This window comes from Esox lucius, chromosome 3, assembly GCF_011004845.1.
Source record: "Esox lucius isolate fEsoLuc1 chromosome 3, fEsoLuc1.pri, whole genome shotgun sequence".
NCBI classification, from domain to species: Eukaryota; Metazoa; Chordata; class Actinopteri; order Esociformes; family Esocidae; genus Esox; species Esox lucius.
Window position 1 is genome coordinate 4,643,479 of NC_047571.1, and position 16,108 is coordinate 4,659,586.

A 16,108-nucleotide genomic window follows, 5' to 3' on the forward strand; every position below is an offset into this window, starting at 1 on the left:
TTGCAGTTCCCAGTGGACTTGGCACAGTCATTGTTGAGAAATGTGTCCTCTGATGCTGTTCTGATTCTCATCAAGCTGAGAGCTCAACCAGGACGTATATTCTGGAATACTTACTCAGAGGAAGGAATGCACTCTCCGGTCTTTTCTCTGTCTTTTAAAAATGAAATAAATTTTTTTTCAGCACTCTTACGAGAATCATAATAGACATCATATCGCCTCCGAAGTATTGTGATAAAATTGTGTAATCCCGTGATAATGATGAGGTGCCAGCCTAATAATCTGCTATATTATTGTAATGCAAATAACTCTGATTAAAAAGTCCCATCGTATCATGTTCCTTTCCCTGACCCCTCTTCTTATTCCGCCATCCCTTCCTCTCATCCACTCTCCTGGCTTCTCTCAAAGCAAAAGCTGGCTTCCCTTCCACTGGTGAGAGTCATCCTATATTTAATTGGTCTGGCCAAGCCTCTTCCTGGAGCCTGGTCCCAGATCTGATCCAGCCAAATTTGGTGATCGCTAGGCAGTAGAGCACAAACAGATCTGGGATCAGACTGTGTCCAGCAGGACTGTGGTGGTGTTATTCTTTATAGTTATTCCCTCTGGTCCATGTCTCCTGTCCATCAGGAGCCTCAGGGTTGGGTTAGGAGAGGCAGAGGGAGAGGAGGAGAGGAATTTGCCGACGATCAAAACAAGAGATGTAGTTTCAGAGGTGTCTCCTGGAAGAGTGGAGTCAGTGGCCCCAGTCAACACCCTTTCCAGAGATGATCAATCAATGTCAATCGGACTTGACAATCCTACCCAGAGTCATTATCATCACACTGAATTGACCCAATTTCCGCGATGCCGGCTGTGAGCCTCGATCTGTGTGGACCTGCGTGGGAACAAAACAAACAGACTGGAGCTCCCATAGAAGCTCTGTGATGATTGCAATGAGTCATTCGATCATTAACAGCTCCATATGGATTGACTGGAAGACACACTTGGGACGATGAGAGAGAACAAGAGGGAGGAATATAGAGATTTTGAGCTAAAGAGGGAGAGATGTGCAAAGAGTGAAAAAGCACCAGGAGAAAATAGAGGAAAAAATTAAACATAAGACAGGGGGGAAAAATGAATAAGAAGAGCTCGAGAGACAAAGAGAACTGTGACAGACGGCTGAGCAACTGAGAACATTAGTAAAGGACAAAACAATCCAAAAAATTGAGAATGAAGGCACATGGTGGGGCCTGCATTGAACGTCATTGGAGACAGTTGTTCAGAGGAAGGTGAGAGGGAGTGTCTCCGTCTCATGAGTGTAGTTCAAGGGACTTTCACACGGTCCATTCTCGGTGTCCGTGCGTGTCAGCTTGTAACCTTAACATGGTCTCAGCTGCTAGGCTGTGTTGGCTGGGTCTCTGTTCTCCTCTTTTTTCTTTTCATTCACCTCTCCCTTTTGGTCTCACCCCCTCACCCTTCCCACCTCTTCACCCCTCTCTCCTTCTCAGTCCCCCGTTTTCACCCCTCTCACCAACTCTCCTCTGACGTGTCCCCCTATCCAAACCCACTCACTTGATCCTGTATCACTCCTGTCTGTCCCTCTGTGCCTCCTGTGACTTGGACTTCACTGTTAAAGAGCCTCCCTCCGCCCTGCTCTAGGCCTTTGCTCTCCGCTGTTCATCCCCTACTTCTGCTTGAGAGTGAGACAGTGAGAGAAATGGAAAACCCTTGCTATTCATTCCTGTGTGGTGGTGTGTTTGGTGGTTTGAACATGGCCCAGGGTAGATTCCCTCACTTTCCATTTTCTCTCTCCACTTCTCTGCTTTGGTTATACGAGAAAGCAGACAGATCAAGTCATCTTAACCCCCAAGTGTTTTTCTAGATTGTAGACATTAGCGAGCGTAGGGAGCACACACTCCACGACACCTGTGAACCCCTATCAGTTGTAAGTTTGGGTTACATCTACGGCCCCTGGCCTCATGGACATTAAAATGTAGAGAAACAGGAAATGCCCTGAGGATTTGGGCTGTAAGATCAATCTGTATCTCTCTCTCTCTCACACACAGGCCAATGGTATTAACACTCAAGTAAATACAAGGAAAACAAAAGAAATTGCTCATACACTTTTCTACTCGCCCAACATTCCATGAATCTGTCAGTTCAATTCAAGTTTTCAGGTGCTTTATTGACATGGAATGCTTGCCACTACCGTCAAAGCGAACATGTCCAAGCAGCAATAATAATACAGTGTATATCCACAGAAAATGAGAATAATTACCAGAGAAAATTATACACGTCATGAAAAACACAGAAGTAGCACATTTTGAAATGACTTTTACAAGATGTACATTTGCAAGCTATTGACTCTCTCTGATATACCAACAGGCCCGGATATAAGCAACCCACCCAACCCCCATTCCTCCAGCTCTCCTATTCCAGTATTCAGCTGGTGTCCATGCAGTCACCCTGTCCTGTGCTTACCAACCCTGGGTTAGCGCTTCCAATCCCCGCTGTAATGTTCTGGAGCCAGACTGCTGCTAGCTGGGGCAAATCGCCAGAGCCACGACATGACGGGAACAGACTGTATTTCATAAAGGATTACAACCTACGCAGGGACGAAGTTATGAAAAATATATTCATGGGCTTCCGTTTGTCCAGCTTGTGTGGAAGTTCTTTCGTTCTTTTCTGCATCTTGAAGCCTACAAACTCAACCCTGGACAACCAGTTTCAACCAGTTTTTTTTTTATTGTAACCCTCTTATATTGCCCTGGGACACCAGGTGGCTACAGTGAATAATGAGGTAGAACAGACCACCGACAGGCTCCGGACCTCATGAGGGAAGAGTTCAGTATCCCTAGCCAAGGTCCTTGTCTATGCTACAGCAGTACATGCCAAGCCAGTAAATTGAAGATGACCTTCTTTGACCTTCTGAGGCCAACCGTGCCAGTCTGTCCACGAGGGGTCAGTGCCACGACCCTGGACTGTGTTGTCTGTCATCTCATCGTAGGTCACAGACCCTGCACACACTCTGGCCCAGCCCTTCACTTCTCCCTGCTGGAATCCCCTCCCCCGGTAGCCTCTAGTCCTTCGGTCCCCCCCACCCACCCCACCCCCAGTCCCGGCATCCCTGGAATTGTTTATGTTGGAGAGGTTTGATCTTGGCGGACAGCCTCCTTAATTACCGGGCATGCCGATAGAAGGATAGAGGACTTTTACCCTTCCTCGTTGTATCCCTCGTTTCCTCCCCCTTCTCCCACCTGTTAAGTTCTTTGGGGTGGTGTGTGTGGAGGGGGAGGAGGTCTTTTTTTGTTTTACTGGGAAGTTTTGATCAGATTTTCCATTCAATTTCAGGTGACCAGTCCTACAGCCTGCCCGTTGCTTCTGTTGTGCCATATTCCAGCTTAACATTCATTCTGCTCTTTCTTTTTTACGTCCATGACACTCATTCATTTATTAACCTATTTACAGCCACTACCTTTGAACGCTTCTCTGGAAGGTTAGAGGTGGCGGTATTGAGAGACACGCTCCTGTCTCAGATTACCCTCGCTTTAAATGGAGTGGTCTGGGGGTTGAGATATATAATTCTTTTCACTAATTATCATTGGATATTTCATCCACACACACGCCTGACTTTCGTATCTGCACCATGACCTGGATGAAACCCAACCCTGGACCGGATTAAAATTATTTCACTTAGGAGGTAGTGGGATTGTAGAACAGGATAGAAACAGGCCACCGATCAAATGGCACCCTATTCCCTATTTAGTAGGCTGCGCTCCACCGTGTTCTATTAGGGTAGTGCACTATTTATAGAATAGTGTACCACTTGGGAAGGACCCCTAGATAAAACTGAGTGCTGAGAATAAGAACTGACCTCAGACTTTGTGTCTCCTTCCTCGTTATCACGACATAGCCATCACTGACTCACTCGCACGGGAGGATTACAGGCATGTTTTCACAAGCGTGCGCACGTGCGCGCACGGATGCACGGAAGACCACGCAGACACACTTGCAGCTATGCGCTGAGAGAGAGAAGCTACCCCATCCACATATTCATCCAGAGTTGATACGCCCTTTTCCACCCACGCATACAGATTTTGCCCGCAGTGGTGCTACGTGTTTGGGCTAAAGTTTGGGCTGGCATCCCTACCATGGAGGTCTGGCCCTGGACCCCCTCCTTCTTTCCCCTTCTCCGTCCCCCCAGACAGGCCCGCTGCTGTCAGCTAGGAGCCCCTCGCCACACCGGGGGAGGCGCGCCATAGTTGTGGTTAGGATTCACTACCACTGACTGCGGTTATTTTTACCCATTTGTTATTGTGGCAACTGTACAGAGTACGAGCCACGACACTTGGCGTAATTACCTCGAAAAAGTCCTCAGGTCGCCGGGCAAAATAGAACCAGGAAATAGCTTGAGCAGTGATTAAAGTGGGGTTGTTTCTAAGAGGCTTGGCGAGGCCGGCGCTGGTATTAGAGGCGGTGTAATGTCTCATTACAAGGTCGTAAATATGAACTTTGTTAGGGCTACTGTGGTAGCACTGGCAGTCTTCCTCCAGTATTCACTCAGTGTTGAACCCCCTTTTGCTCACTGTCGAAACACCCTTTTAGCAGTGGGCTTGACTACCACTTTTTAACACTGTCTAATATAGTATCTAAGCAAACGTTTTGATCCAAACCTTGTACCGTAAATGGTGGAGCTTCTCAGAGCTGCCTCGGCTGTGGTTCTGCGGTAAAATCAGGCCGCGTCTAGTTAGATTCCGTCTCTGACAAATCACTAATTATACTGTAGCTATTCACGGCCCCATAAAAACTAAGAATACAATTTCATCTTTTTTTCAAAAAACCATCCAGTTATTGTGACAATACCCAGAGTGCTTTGTGGCAACCAAAAGTTATGGTGTAATGTTTGCCACCCAGGGAGGGATGTTGCTGTGTCTGAGTGGTCTTAGACACGGCGGTCAGAAGGGTCAAACACAAATCGGCCTGGATGGGACCGTGGTGACCTCTTGGTTGGTGTCCTACTGGTCTTGGTTTTCTTCGTTTGTCGAACTATGTTATCGTGGTCCAGAAGATGGAAGAGAGATTCCAGAGGGTTTACGTGGTGATATAATACAGGGAAAACAGCCAAACCCATTGGAATAGTGACTGAGAGTGTATCACAATCTCTTTTAATTAAACTTACATATGTATTTTAGAATGTAACATAATGCAACATATAAGGATAGATTATATTTACTCAAAGTTGACAAACAGTTATATGGGTGGTGAGTGTGCAGGATAATATTAATGTGACATGAGTGGTGAATATATAATACTGAAATGTAGACTTGATGTACACATTCAAAGTGTCAGTATATTTTATCTAGATACAAAGTATCAGTATAGTGTGTCTAGATACAGAGTATCAGTATAGTGTGTCTAGATACAGGGTATCAGTATAGTGTGTCTAGATACAGGGTATCAGTATAGTGTGTCTAGATACAGGGTATCAGTATAGTGTGTCTAGATACAGGGTATCAGTATAGTGTGTCTAGATACAGGGTATCAGTATAGTGTGTCTAGATACAGGGTATCAGTATAGTGTGTCTAGATACAGGGTATCAGTATAGTGTGTCTAGATACAGGGTATCAGTATAGTGTGTCTAGATACAGGGTATCAGTATAGTGTGTCTAGATACAGGGTATCAGTATAGTACACTATATTAGTACTCTGTATCTAGATGCAGGGAGAGAACTTTTGAGTGCAGTACAGTTCAAATATTCTGATAAAACGTAAGAGGTGGCTTGATGTGGTGAGCGTAGTCTTGGGCACACCACTATGAAGAAATCACTACTCATTTGACCTATATTTACTTTTGTTGGATCAGAGTTCCAACTGTAACCGAAATACCCAAATGAGATTAGTATCCCAGGTAAACGTGTTTTTACGTTTCCTATTTACTTAGATTTTCTTCTTTGCTGTTTTGGGTATGTGGATCCTTTGTTAAAAAAACATTGCCCTCTAGTGACCCGGGGGAATTGTTTTCCCAAGCTTATGATTTGGCTAGCACAGGCTGTTCAATTGTTGTTCAATTGTTGTTGTTCTTCATTTGGATCAAAACAATATCTACTGGGACAGAATGCCAGTTACTGAGGGGGACAGCACAGAGAAATGATCTGTCCTCTATCTGTGAAAAAACGAGGGTGAGTGAAAACACAGAGCTATAAGACTGATCGAGAGAGAGAGACCGAGAGAAAGAAAAAGCAAGACAAAATGCAGAATAAGACAGAAAACTTAAGATGATAAAGTAACAACCTTGGATGTAGTAGCCTATCCGCCAGGATATGATCAGAGCAGTTGTCCCTGAATGGTACTGGAGAAGTGTTTGAGCTGACTTCAGTGGAGACAGAAACCCAGGGACATATTCAATCCAGATGTTGCTTTGTGTTGTTCAATAGGTGGAGTCCTCTTTGCACAGTAGTGGCCTTTAAGTGTTCTCTGTTCTGAGAATACAGATGCATTATCCCAATTTCAGACAGTTTGCTAAAAAAGTTACTCATCAACCGGAAATGTGAATAGTGGTTGATTCTTCCAAATTAAGTCTTTCAATGGGAAATTACTAACTTTAGAATCATTTTTGTAAATGTAGTCAAATCTGAAGGCCTAACAATGAGAAAGGAGTTGATCGGTTTGCTTAATGTTTCATTGGTCCTAAGAATGTTCATAAATGCGATTGGTTGGAGATAAACTGTTTGGTTCTTACCAGGTCATGGTTTTCCCATGGTATCGATTTTTCTTTGACCCCAGTTTCCTTTGACCTTTTACGTCAATGCTCGTATGTCTACAATATACTCACGCCAACACAAAGTGTTCACTCCGTTATCCGTCGGGGGTTGTCTGTAGCGAATGTGTCGTACGTCGACAATGTTAGATTTTGCATTACAGAAAAAAAAGTCCTACGAATCAAAATGAATGTGTTGTACTGTGAACAGGCCCTAACATATTTCAGTTTTTTTTGCTCTGCTTTAGTTGAGGCCTTGAGAGCCCTTCCTTCCTAACTCCAGTGGGGTAACCCAATCCTGCTGCTGGCACACTGTGGAGCTGAATGCCCCGTGGTTTTCATTCCGCCGGCCGGGCCAAGCAGTCTGCTCTGTAACGCTGGCAGTGCTGCCGCGGTGGTTTAACTGAACTGGCTGGGCAGAGGGGTGATGAGGAGAGAAACTACAGAATGAATGTTTCTTTCAGTTTCTCCTGATCTAGCACTCTCCATTGCATTGATCTTCATTCGGTACTCTCAATCGGTCTCTCTTTTCAGCAATCCTCGTTCCCTGTTTCTTTCTCTTTCTGTCTGTCATCTCATCTCTCCTTTATCTGTGTATCTCTCTTCCTCCTATCTCCCACACTCTCTCTGAAATGTGTTTTCCATCCCTCTACATCCTTTCTTGAATTAGGATCCCATCGAAGCATTGTTTGACTATTATTCCAGCACCATGACCTTTGACCGGAACTTTCTTCGTCCTAATGATCTGGTACAGAGGCAGACACAGGCTTGTCTGTCTGTCACTCCTATTCACACGACCTCAACTCTCAACCAAGATCACCTCACCATGGCTGTGAAACCAGACACAGAATATGACTCCACTGGATGTGGGAGACACACACATATTCATGGATACACGCACATAAAAGCATGAATGCTCTCATATGCTCACGTTAAAATACAGTCAAACAGCCAAGCAATCCCTACACACACACACACACACTACCCCCCAACACAGACGTACCAATGCCTTTAAATAGTGTGTGTGTGTGCCCGCTAAGAAGAGTGCATTTATGTAACTGTAGTCAGGGCGGTGTGTCTGTGTGAGTGTGTGTGATTTCAGGAGCCAATGCTGTGATTACCCTGTGATGGTTTGGTTCATACTGGGCCTGCTGGTTTTGTGGGGAAACCGAGGGAGTGGAGTCCCTTAGAAGGTCTCTCTGTTTCTGACAGTTCAATAAAGCACACTACTATAAGTTTATGCAGCTGTTGACTGGGAGAGGTCACTGTTGACTGGGAGAGATCACCGGTTTCTCTTGTGTGTGTTTGTGTGTCTGTGTGTGTGTGTGCGCACGTGTGTATGCGCGTGTGCGCACGAGGAGTCAGTGTCTGATATAGCATGCAGAAAATACGCAAACACACAAAAGACGAGCCTTGTGCACATTGTCTTCAATACCTCGTGAACATGAAGAGGTCTCGTCCGCCATGCTGGGTGAGTTCCACATGACCAGCACAACCCGTCTGATTGGCTGGTACCTTAGTGCAGTATTTGGCGTGTTTGTGTGTTAAGTTGGCACAAAGTCACCTATCTCAGTTTCTCCACAGTTGCCGCTGCTCCTCCATTGGCTGGCATGCCAAAGGGCTGATATCAGAGCCCAGAATGAATGCAGGAGAGAGGGGGAGAGAGAGAGAGGGGTGAGAGGGTGTTTGGGAAAGGGGGGACAGGAGCTGGGGCCATTGGGATTGGGGAGAAGGGTCAGGGGTGACAAGGGTGCCTTCAACTGAGCTGACCTCATAGGCTGTGGGACGCATCTCGGAAAACATGTCTGAGCACGTGCGGACCACTGTGTCCAGCTTTAGGCTGCCACGCCATGTCAGCACGCCGTCCTCATTGATGACCTTCCATTTGGGCAGGTTTTCTCCGGGAACCTTGAATAGAATCCCTAGTTTTCCAGGAATCCTTGTGGGAGGAATTCGGATTTCCGGCTTATTCCCTTCTCATTCCAGGAATCCTCAGACCGGAAATAGCAGGGCATGTTTTGGGCGTAGGTGTGCTACAAATCACGTTTCTATGACTCCCTGCGGTTCTCCCGGTGTGTCTGAAGTGCAGTGGCATCTTGGCATCACTCTTGAAGCGTCTGGACATGGTATATTGTGTGCCAGTCGTCTCTGATTTCAACTTTATTTTTACTGCTGTGCTTTACGCAAACCGAAAGGAGTGACCTAGTCCCTGGTGCAGGCTCAGCCACTGTCTTCTGAAGAGAAGCACACATACATGCACATGCATTCACACACGCGCACACACACACACACATTCACGTGCACTCACACACACACACGTGCACTCACACACACGTGCACACACATTCACACACATACACACGCACAGGTATAATGATTTACTTCTCAGACACTTCACTGCACATGGTAACAATATGTGACAAACACACGCCGGTTAAGCTCAGAACAAAAGAGGTTGGATAGCTGAGAATGCGCCCGCTTTGGGCCCACTTCTACACCCCAAATGTTTTTTTTTCAAGTGAAAGTAGTGCCAACTGTTGAAGTGAAAGTAGTGCAAAGAAAACTCATGGTGCCTTTGTCTCTTAACTTGACAACCTTTTTCCCGAATGGCAAGAAATGCAAAGGTGTAGTGCATGCAAGTTTGACGGGCTAACTAATTGTTACAATGTTACTAATTTTTACATGTTGAAACGTCTGACTTGAATGGCCGTGACACAAAAAATATTCCCTGCAAATTAAGTTGAGGTATGGGTACTGTAGATACCAGCTAACTGTGGTATAACAAAAATCTTTATGAATTTCCTCTTTCTCCATCTCCTTTTCTCCTTCCAGACACCTTCCAATACCTGCTTTCCTTCTCCCAGGGCCACCTCTCCTCTCTGCTGGAGGACACCTACTCACCTCTCTCCCGCGAGGCCTTACCCCATGTCAACACCCTCTTCTCCTCGCTCTCCCTCTACATCCGCGGCCACAACCTTTCCCTGGAAGCCGCTGTCGCTCGCTTCCACGACAACCTCTTCCCTCTCGTCTACGGGCGCCTGATCAACCCGGGGGTTGGTGCTGAGGGGGGCGTGGAAGGCGAGCGGGGAGACTGTCTCCGTGCGACCCGGCAAGACGTCAACCCATTCGGAGCTCACCCTGAAGGCCTCGCCCGGGAGCTTGGACATGCCCTTGGCGCCGGGCGAGCCTTGTCACTCGCCCTCGCCGAAGGCACCGAAGTCATGAACTCAAGCGAGCATGTCTCGCTCACCAAGGAGTGTGTGCGCGGCCTGACCAAGATGCAGTACTGCTCGCACTGCCGCGGACTCACGCTGATCAAGTCGTGCGTGGGTTACTGCCTGAACGTGATGCGTGGGTGCCTGGCAAGCGTGACAGAGCTGGATGGGCCGTGGCGACGGTACGTGGCGGCGCTGGAGGGGCTGACCCATGCCGTGGCCGGACAGCACAGCCTAGAGCTGGCCCTGCTTGGGGTCAGAGGTCACGTGAACGAGGCTATACTCCACGCACAGCTAAATGGGCCCACGCTCACCGCTACGGTTAGTAGATCACGGACAGACAAACGCACACCCACTTTTGTGTTGATTCCATCTCTCTTTATCTTTTCTGTCTCTTACTCAGTGGTTTTGGATACATTTTTCCCCTTGTCGTTTATATATACCTTCTATTATTGCATATGAAACAATCTTATCCAGTAGTGTGCACACATTTCCTACCTATCTAATCACACACACACACACCCATAAACAACTAATGTCAAAATACACAAATACATTTTATAAGGGCTACTTTAATAACAGGCCAGGACATATTCAGCTGAAAATCTACTGTGTCTTTGTTTTCTGCTAACAAAATGGAACCATACACAGTTCATGAAATCTGGGAATTCCATCTTTACATTTCAGGAAATAAATACTTCTAATATGAATACATGAACATTCATATGTCCAGTCTGTCTGTGATGGCACCCACAAGGCTAGAACTATTACAACCACCAGACTAGTTTATATGGTCTGAATTCCACAATGCTCCAACCCACAACCTTTACTGGTAAGTTTTAGTGGCGGGTGCTAGTGGCTTTACTAGGGTGTATAACTACAGTACATTTAACTCCAGATGTCTTTCTCTGTTTCTTTCACTCTCTCTGTGTTTCGCTCACCCTTCTCTTCGACTCTATGGAGTGTGGGAGCCAGTCGTCTGGGGTGATGAATTGGTAGCGTCTGGGGTTGCTGTAGGGAGGGCCACGGTCTTGTTCTCGACATGAACCATAGATATCTAGACTTGACCGGTATAGCGGAAACGAAAGCGGCTGAGACGAAGAAATACAGACTGATTGGTTTTGTCTTATATGCTTGGAATTCCGGTCCTCACCAGTAACCGCTCTTCAAGCCCACACGTGAACACACCCAGAACAAGTGAGTTGCCAGGTTCTGAGGCCGAGTCCGTCCAAGTATGCGGACCAAGAACCTTAAAAGGGTTTGACCGCCTGCTTGGTATTCATGAGGCAACACAGACATGCACGCACACACACACTCTCTCTCTCTTTCTCTCACACACACACATACACACACACACACACACACACACAGCATGGTCTAAATGGGCTCCAGCATGCCCCTGTCAGGTGAAAACTCAATAGGGTGTCAGGTCCAATATACACGCACTACACTCCAGATACACGCAGAAACGATGCACATGCACAACATACACACAACCTACTTACAACACACAGCATACGCACAAGCCACACACACACAGACTCAGACATACACAAATGCCACGTGCACAAAGAACACACCCCTTTTTAGGGAGTTAAAACAGTAAAGAGTCGCAGGGTCTTTTTAAATCACTATGCTGTCTTTATTTAACACTGGTGGCCAGTGAAGGAGAACTATAAAGAACCAAACTACATGAGTACCTCTCAGGGTCCGCTTTCACTTTTATAATATTCCTCCTTTTTCGCTTCATTCATTTTGCCATGACAAGCGAGTGCAGCAGGCCAAAATGGTTCCTGTGAGGTGGTCTCGTTTTCAATGAGATAGATTCCCATGATTTGATACATGCCCTGGGGGCGTGCTGTGTTTATGGTGTCTATGTGATTTCTGCCGACTGCGTGTCATGAAGGGTTGTTATTAAAGGAATTATTTTGATGCTTTGGTTTAGCACTGGGATGTTATCCCAAACTGTTTATGGGTTGGCACACACTCGGGTACCCTCCCTCCCTCCCTTTCTTTCCTGTACTCTCTCTTCCCATCTTGTCTCACTCCTCCTTTCCTTTCTCTCTGCCTCTCCTTTTTCTCTACTTTCTTTGTTCACTCTCTCTTCCTCTCCTCTCTCTTTGTCTCTCTCTCTATCTCTCTCTCGCTATCTCCTAGTAATTTCAGTCCTTCAAATAGTCTAGTGGTGTATGCAGCAGCATGCTATGGTTTAAAGGTTACATAACACCTCAGCCAGACACACACATCTGTCTCAACGTACAGGTATCAGGTTTTAGTAGTCCATTGAGGGGGCCTGACACAGTTTTTGCTGCTCACTGTATGACAATATAGGAAGTATGAGTTTGTGTGGGAGTCTGAAAGGTATCCATTGATGGCTGTATGTAGGGATTCCATTTTAATATGCTCCCGCTCTTATTTAGAGGAAATGGACTGTGTGTTTGTGTCTGTGTGTGTGTGTCTGTTACTACTTAATTTCCCCATGCACATGAACATATTTGTTTTACTATACTTGTAAGGAAGTTTTGGGGACCATAATGTATTCACCTTAAAAATCCTATTTTCGCTGACCCTAATTCCAACCCTACACTCAGTTTTAGCTTTTGACCAAACCTAACATTTCACCCTCAAAATTTTTAAAAAAATTATTTGGTTAGAGAAAAAAGCTTACACATTTACACAAAATCTAATTAAGAAATGAAAATTGAGTACCCTAAAAAATACTTGACAGCTTAAACTAACCCTAGCAGAACCACACACACACACACAGATTCCTATTAGACTACTGAAATGACCCCCTAGCACATTCAAATGTAAACCTTTCCTAGTTCCACTGTTCCTAGTTTCCACTATCTCTAGGTTCAACCTTCTTTTAGCATTCCTCCTTGAGGCCTTAATGACAAGACATACTAAAACCATGGGAGAAGTCAGACTGACTAAACCATAACGTGAAAAGACAGACAGGCTAATAACAATGACAGTTTGTAGACAGACTAAAACCATGGGAGAAGTCAGACTGTCTAAACCATAACGTGAAAAGACAGACAGGCTAAATTGTAATGTGAAAAGACAGACAGGCTGAAAACAATGACAGCAGATGACTAGAACAGAAGACATACAAAAGGTTCAAGAGAGAACAGTTTGGATTGAAGAATGTCTTGGACATGTTTTGGTGTAGATTTAAGCTGTCTATTGTTATGGAAATTCTCTGTGTTCCTTACTCCGAGGGTCGATACATTGTCAATTGCCATCACACTATATACATTGAAATAAACAGAGCTATGTGTTTTCCCCATCAGTGGTTAAGACAAGGATTTACAGTGGCAAATTAATCCCAGATAAATAACATTAATTGTGCTTGTTTTTTTGTACTATAACTTAATTTGTTACGAACTACTTCATTGAGGGGAAATGTACCTGCGACAATTGTGATGGTTACAGCACTAATATAAAGTATGTTTGTCTGGAAAAGCTGCTAAATGACTCAAATGTAAAAAAATTTAAGGGCAATTTTACATGTTTTGTCAGTCTAGTCGGGAAGCACCGCCAATTGGCAACTAACTCAATGGGACTGATCTCCATTAGCAAATGATGTTCCTCTCCAGCAACACATTCCTCTTGTCCATGAACCATTTCCCTCTCTCGTTCTCTGCCAGGCCTTCATGTGTGTTGCACGCGCGCACATATCACCACCATTTAGCGTGGAAACACACTGCAGTTATTAATCCCAGGGATCTCAGTCGGTATTGATGTCACTGCAATTCAATGGAAATCTAAATTTACAGTTGTGCTCATAAGTTTGCATACCCTGGCAGAAATGGTGACACTTTGGCAATGATTTTGAAAATATGACTGATCATGCAAAGAAAATTTATTTTATTTAAGGATAGTGATATGAAGCCATTTATTATCACTTTATTGTTTTTTTAAATGATAATGGTAACAGAAATCACCCAAATGGCCCTGATCAAAAGTTTACATAACCTTGAGAGTTTGGCCTTGAATAAACTTGAATATTTGGCCACACAAGGTGACACACACAGGGGAAAATGGCAATTAAAGATGAATTTCTCACACCTGTGGCTTTTTGCGAGTATTGCAATTAGTGTTTGTGTCTAAACACTCAATGTGTTTGTTAGCTCTCACATGGATGCACTGAGCAGGCTAGATTCTGAGCCATGGGGAGCAGAAAAGAACTGTCAAAAGACCTGCGTAACAAGGTAATGGAACTTTATAATGATGGAAAAAGGATATAAAAAGATATCCAAAGCCTTGCAAATGCCAGTCAGTACTGTTCAATCATTTATTAAGAAGTGGAACAATCCGGGATCTCTTGATACCAAGTCAAGGTCAGGTAGACCAAGAAAGATTTCAGCCAAAACTCCCAGAAGAATTGTTCGGGTACAAAGAAAAACCCACAGGTAACCTCAGGAGAAATACAGGCTGCTCTGGAAAAAGACTGTGTGGTTGTTTCAAGGAACACAATACGACGATACTTGGACAAAAATTGGCTCCGTGGTCAAGTTGCCAGAAGTCTTTACTACGCCAATGCCACAAAAAACCCTGGTTACAATATGCCCGACAACACCTTGACACACGTCTCACAGCTTCTGGCCCACTATAATTTGGAGTGAAGAGACCAAAATAGAGCTTTATGGTCACAACCATATGTGCTATGTTTGGAGAGGGGTCAACAAGGCCTAAAGTGAACAGAATACCAACCTCACTGATGTTTTGGGGGTGTGTGAGCTCTAAAGGCACGGGGAATCTTGTGAAAATTGATGGCAAGTGGAATGCAGCATGTCATCAGAAAATACTGGCAGACAATTTGCATTCTTCTGCATGAAAGCTGCGCATGAGACACTCTTTCCAGCACGACAATGACCCTAATCACAATGCCAAGTTGACCCTCCAGTGATTACAGTAGAAAAAGGTGAAGGTTCTGGAATGGCCATCACAGTCTCCTGACCTTAATATCATCAAGCCACTCTGGGGAGAACCCAAACCAGACGACCAAAGACTTTGCATGATCTGGAGGCATTTTGCCAAGAAGAATAGGCATTTATACCACCTTCAATAATTTGGGGCCTCATAGAAAACTATTACAAAAGAATGAACGCTGTCATTGATGCTAAAGGGGGCAATACACAGTATTATGCATTAAGGGTATGCATACTTTTGCACAGGGGTCAGTTCATTTTTTTCTTTGTTGCCATGTTCTGTTTTATGATTGTGCCATTCTGTTATGACCTACAGTTGAATGTGAATCCTATACGAAATAAAAGCTCACTCATGTTTTCTTTACAAATGGTATATTTTTTACCAATTCTTCCAAGGTATGCAAACGTTTGAGCACCACTGTATATAATGAATTTGCCTGTCCAAAAAGGTATTTTGCCAATGCAGACTGTCCCTTTTAGGTCATTAATGACACTGAATTACGGTCTAAATGATATTTTTAACAATGGCATCATAGATATTGGTATCTAATGAAAAACACTAGTACAACGACAAGCATTATTTACAGGCCAAATTCTGTGATAAACCGAATTCAGAAAATATCAAAGCCACATACAGACTTCAAATGCTAAAGAAAGAAATGAACTGAACACAAACCAAACTTCCCAGAAAACCAATTGTCTCTGAGAAAATACTGGCAGACAATTTGCGTTCTTCTGCATGAAAGCTGCGCATGGGATGCTCTTTCCAGTCCGACAATGACCCTAATCACAAGGCCAAGTTGACCCTCCAGTGGTTACAGCAGAAAAAGTTAAAGGTTCTGGAGTGGTCATCACAGTCTCCTGACCTTAATATCATTGAGCCATTCTGGGAAGATCTCAAACGTGCGATTCATGCAAGACGACCTAAGACTTTGCATAACCAGAGGCATTTTGCCGAGACGAATGAGTAGCTTTAACAACTGTCATTGATCCTAAAGGGGGCAGTACACAGTATTAAGAAATAAGGGTATGCAGACTTTTGAACAGTTTTATTTTATGATTGTGCCTTTCTGTTAAGACCTACAGTTGAATGTAAATCCCATGAGAAATAAAATGTGTTTTGCGTGCTCACTAATGTTTTCTTTACAAATGGTACATATATTACAATTCTCCAAGGGTATTCAAACTTTTGAGCAGTAGCTGTAGTTTAGCGTATGCATTG

At 44.5% G+C, this 16,108-nt stretch overlaps 1 protein-coding gene across 2 annotated transcripts in view; it reads left to right on the forward strand.

The window, feature by feature from the left end:
* The window catches only part of LOC105018053 (glypican-5), a 179,959-nt gene that overhangs the window by 35,307 nt on the left and 128,544 nt on the right, over window positions 1-16,108 (forward strand). For both annotated transcript variants that reach the window (XM_034291477.1, XM_034291478.1), the window contains exon 3: window positions 9,567-10,270. In XM_034291477.1, coding sequence (XP_034147368.1) covers window positions 9,567-10,270 — 704 coding nt within the window. The remainder of the gene's footprint in view (window positions 1-9,566; window positions 10,271-16,108) is intronic.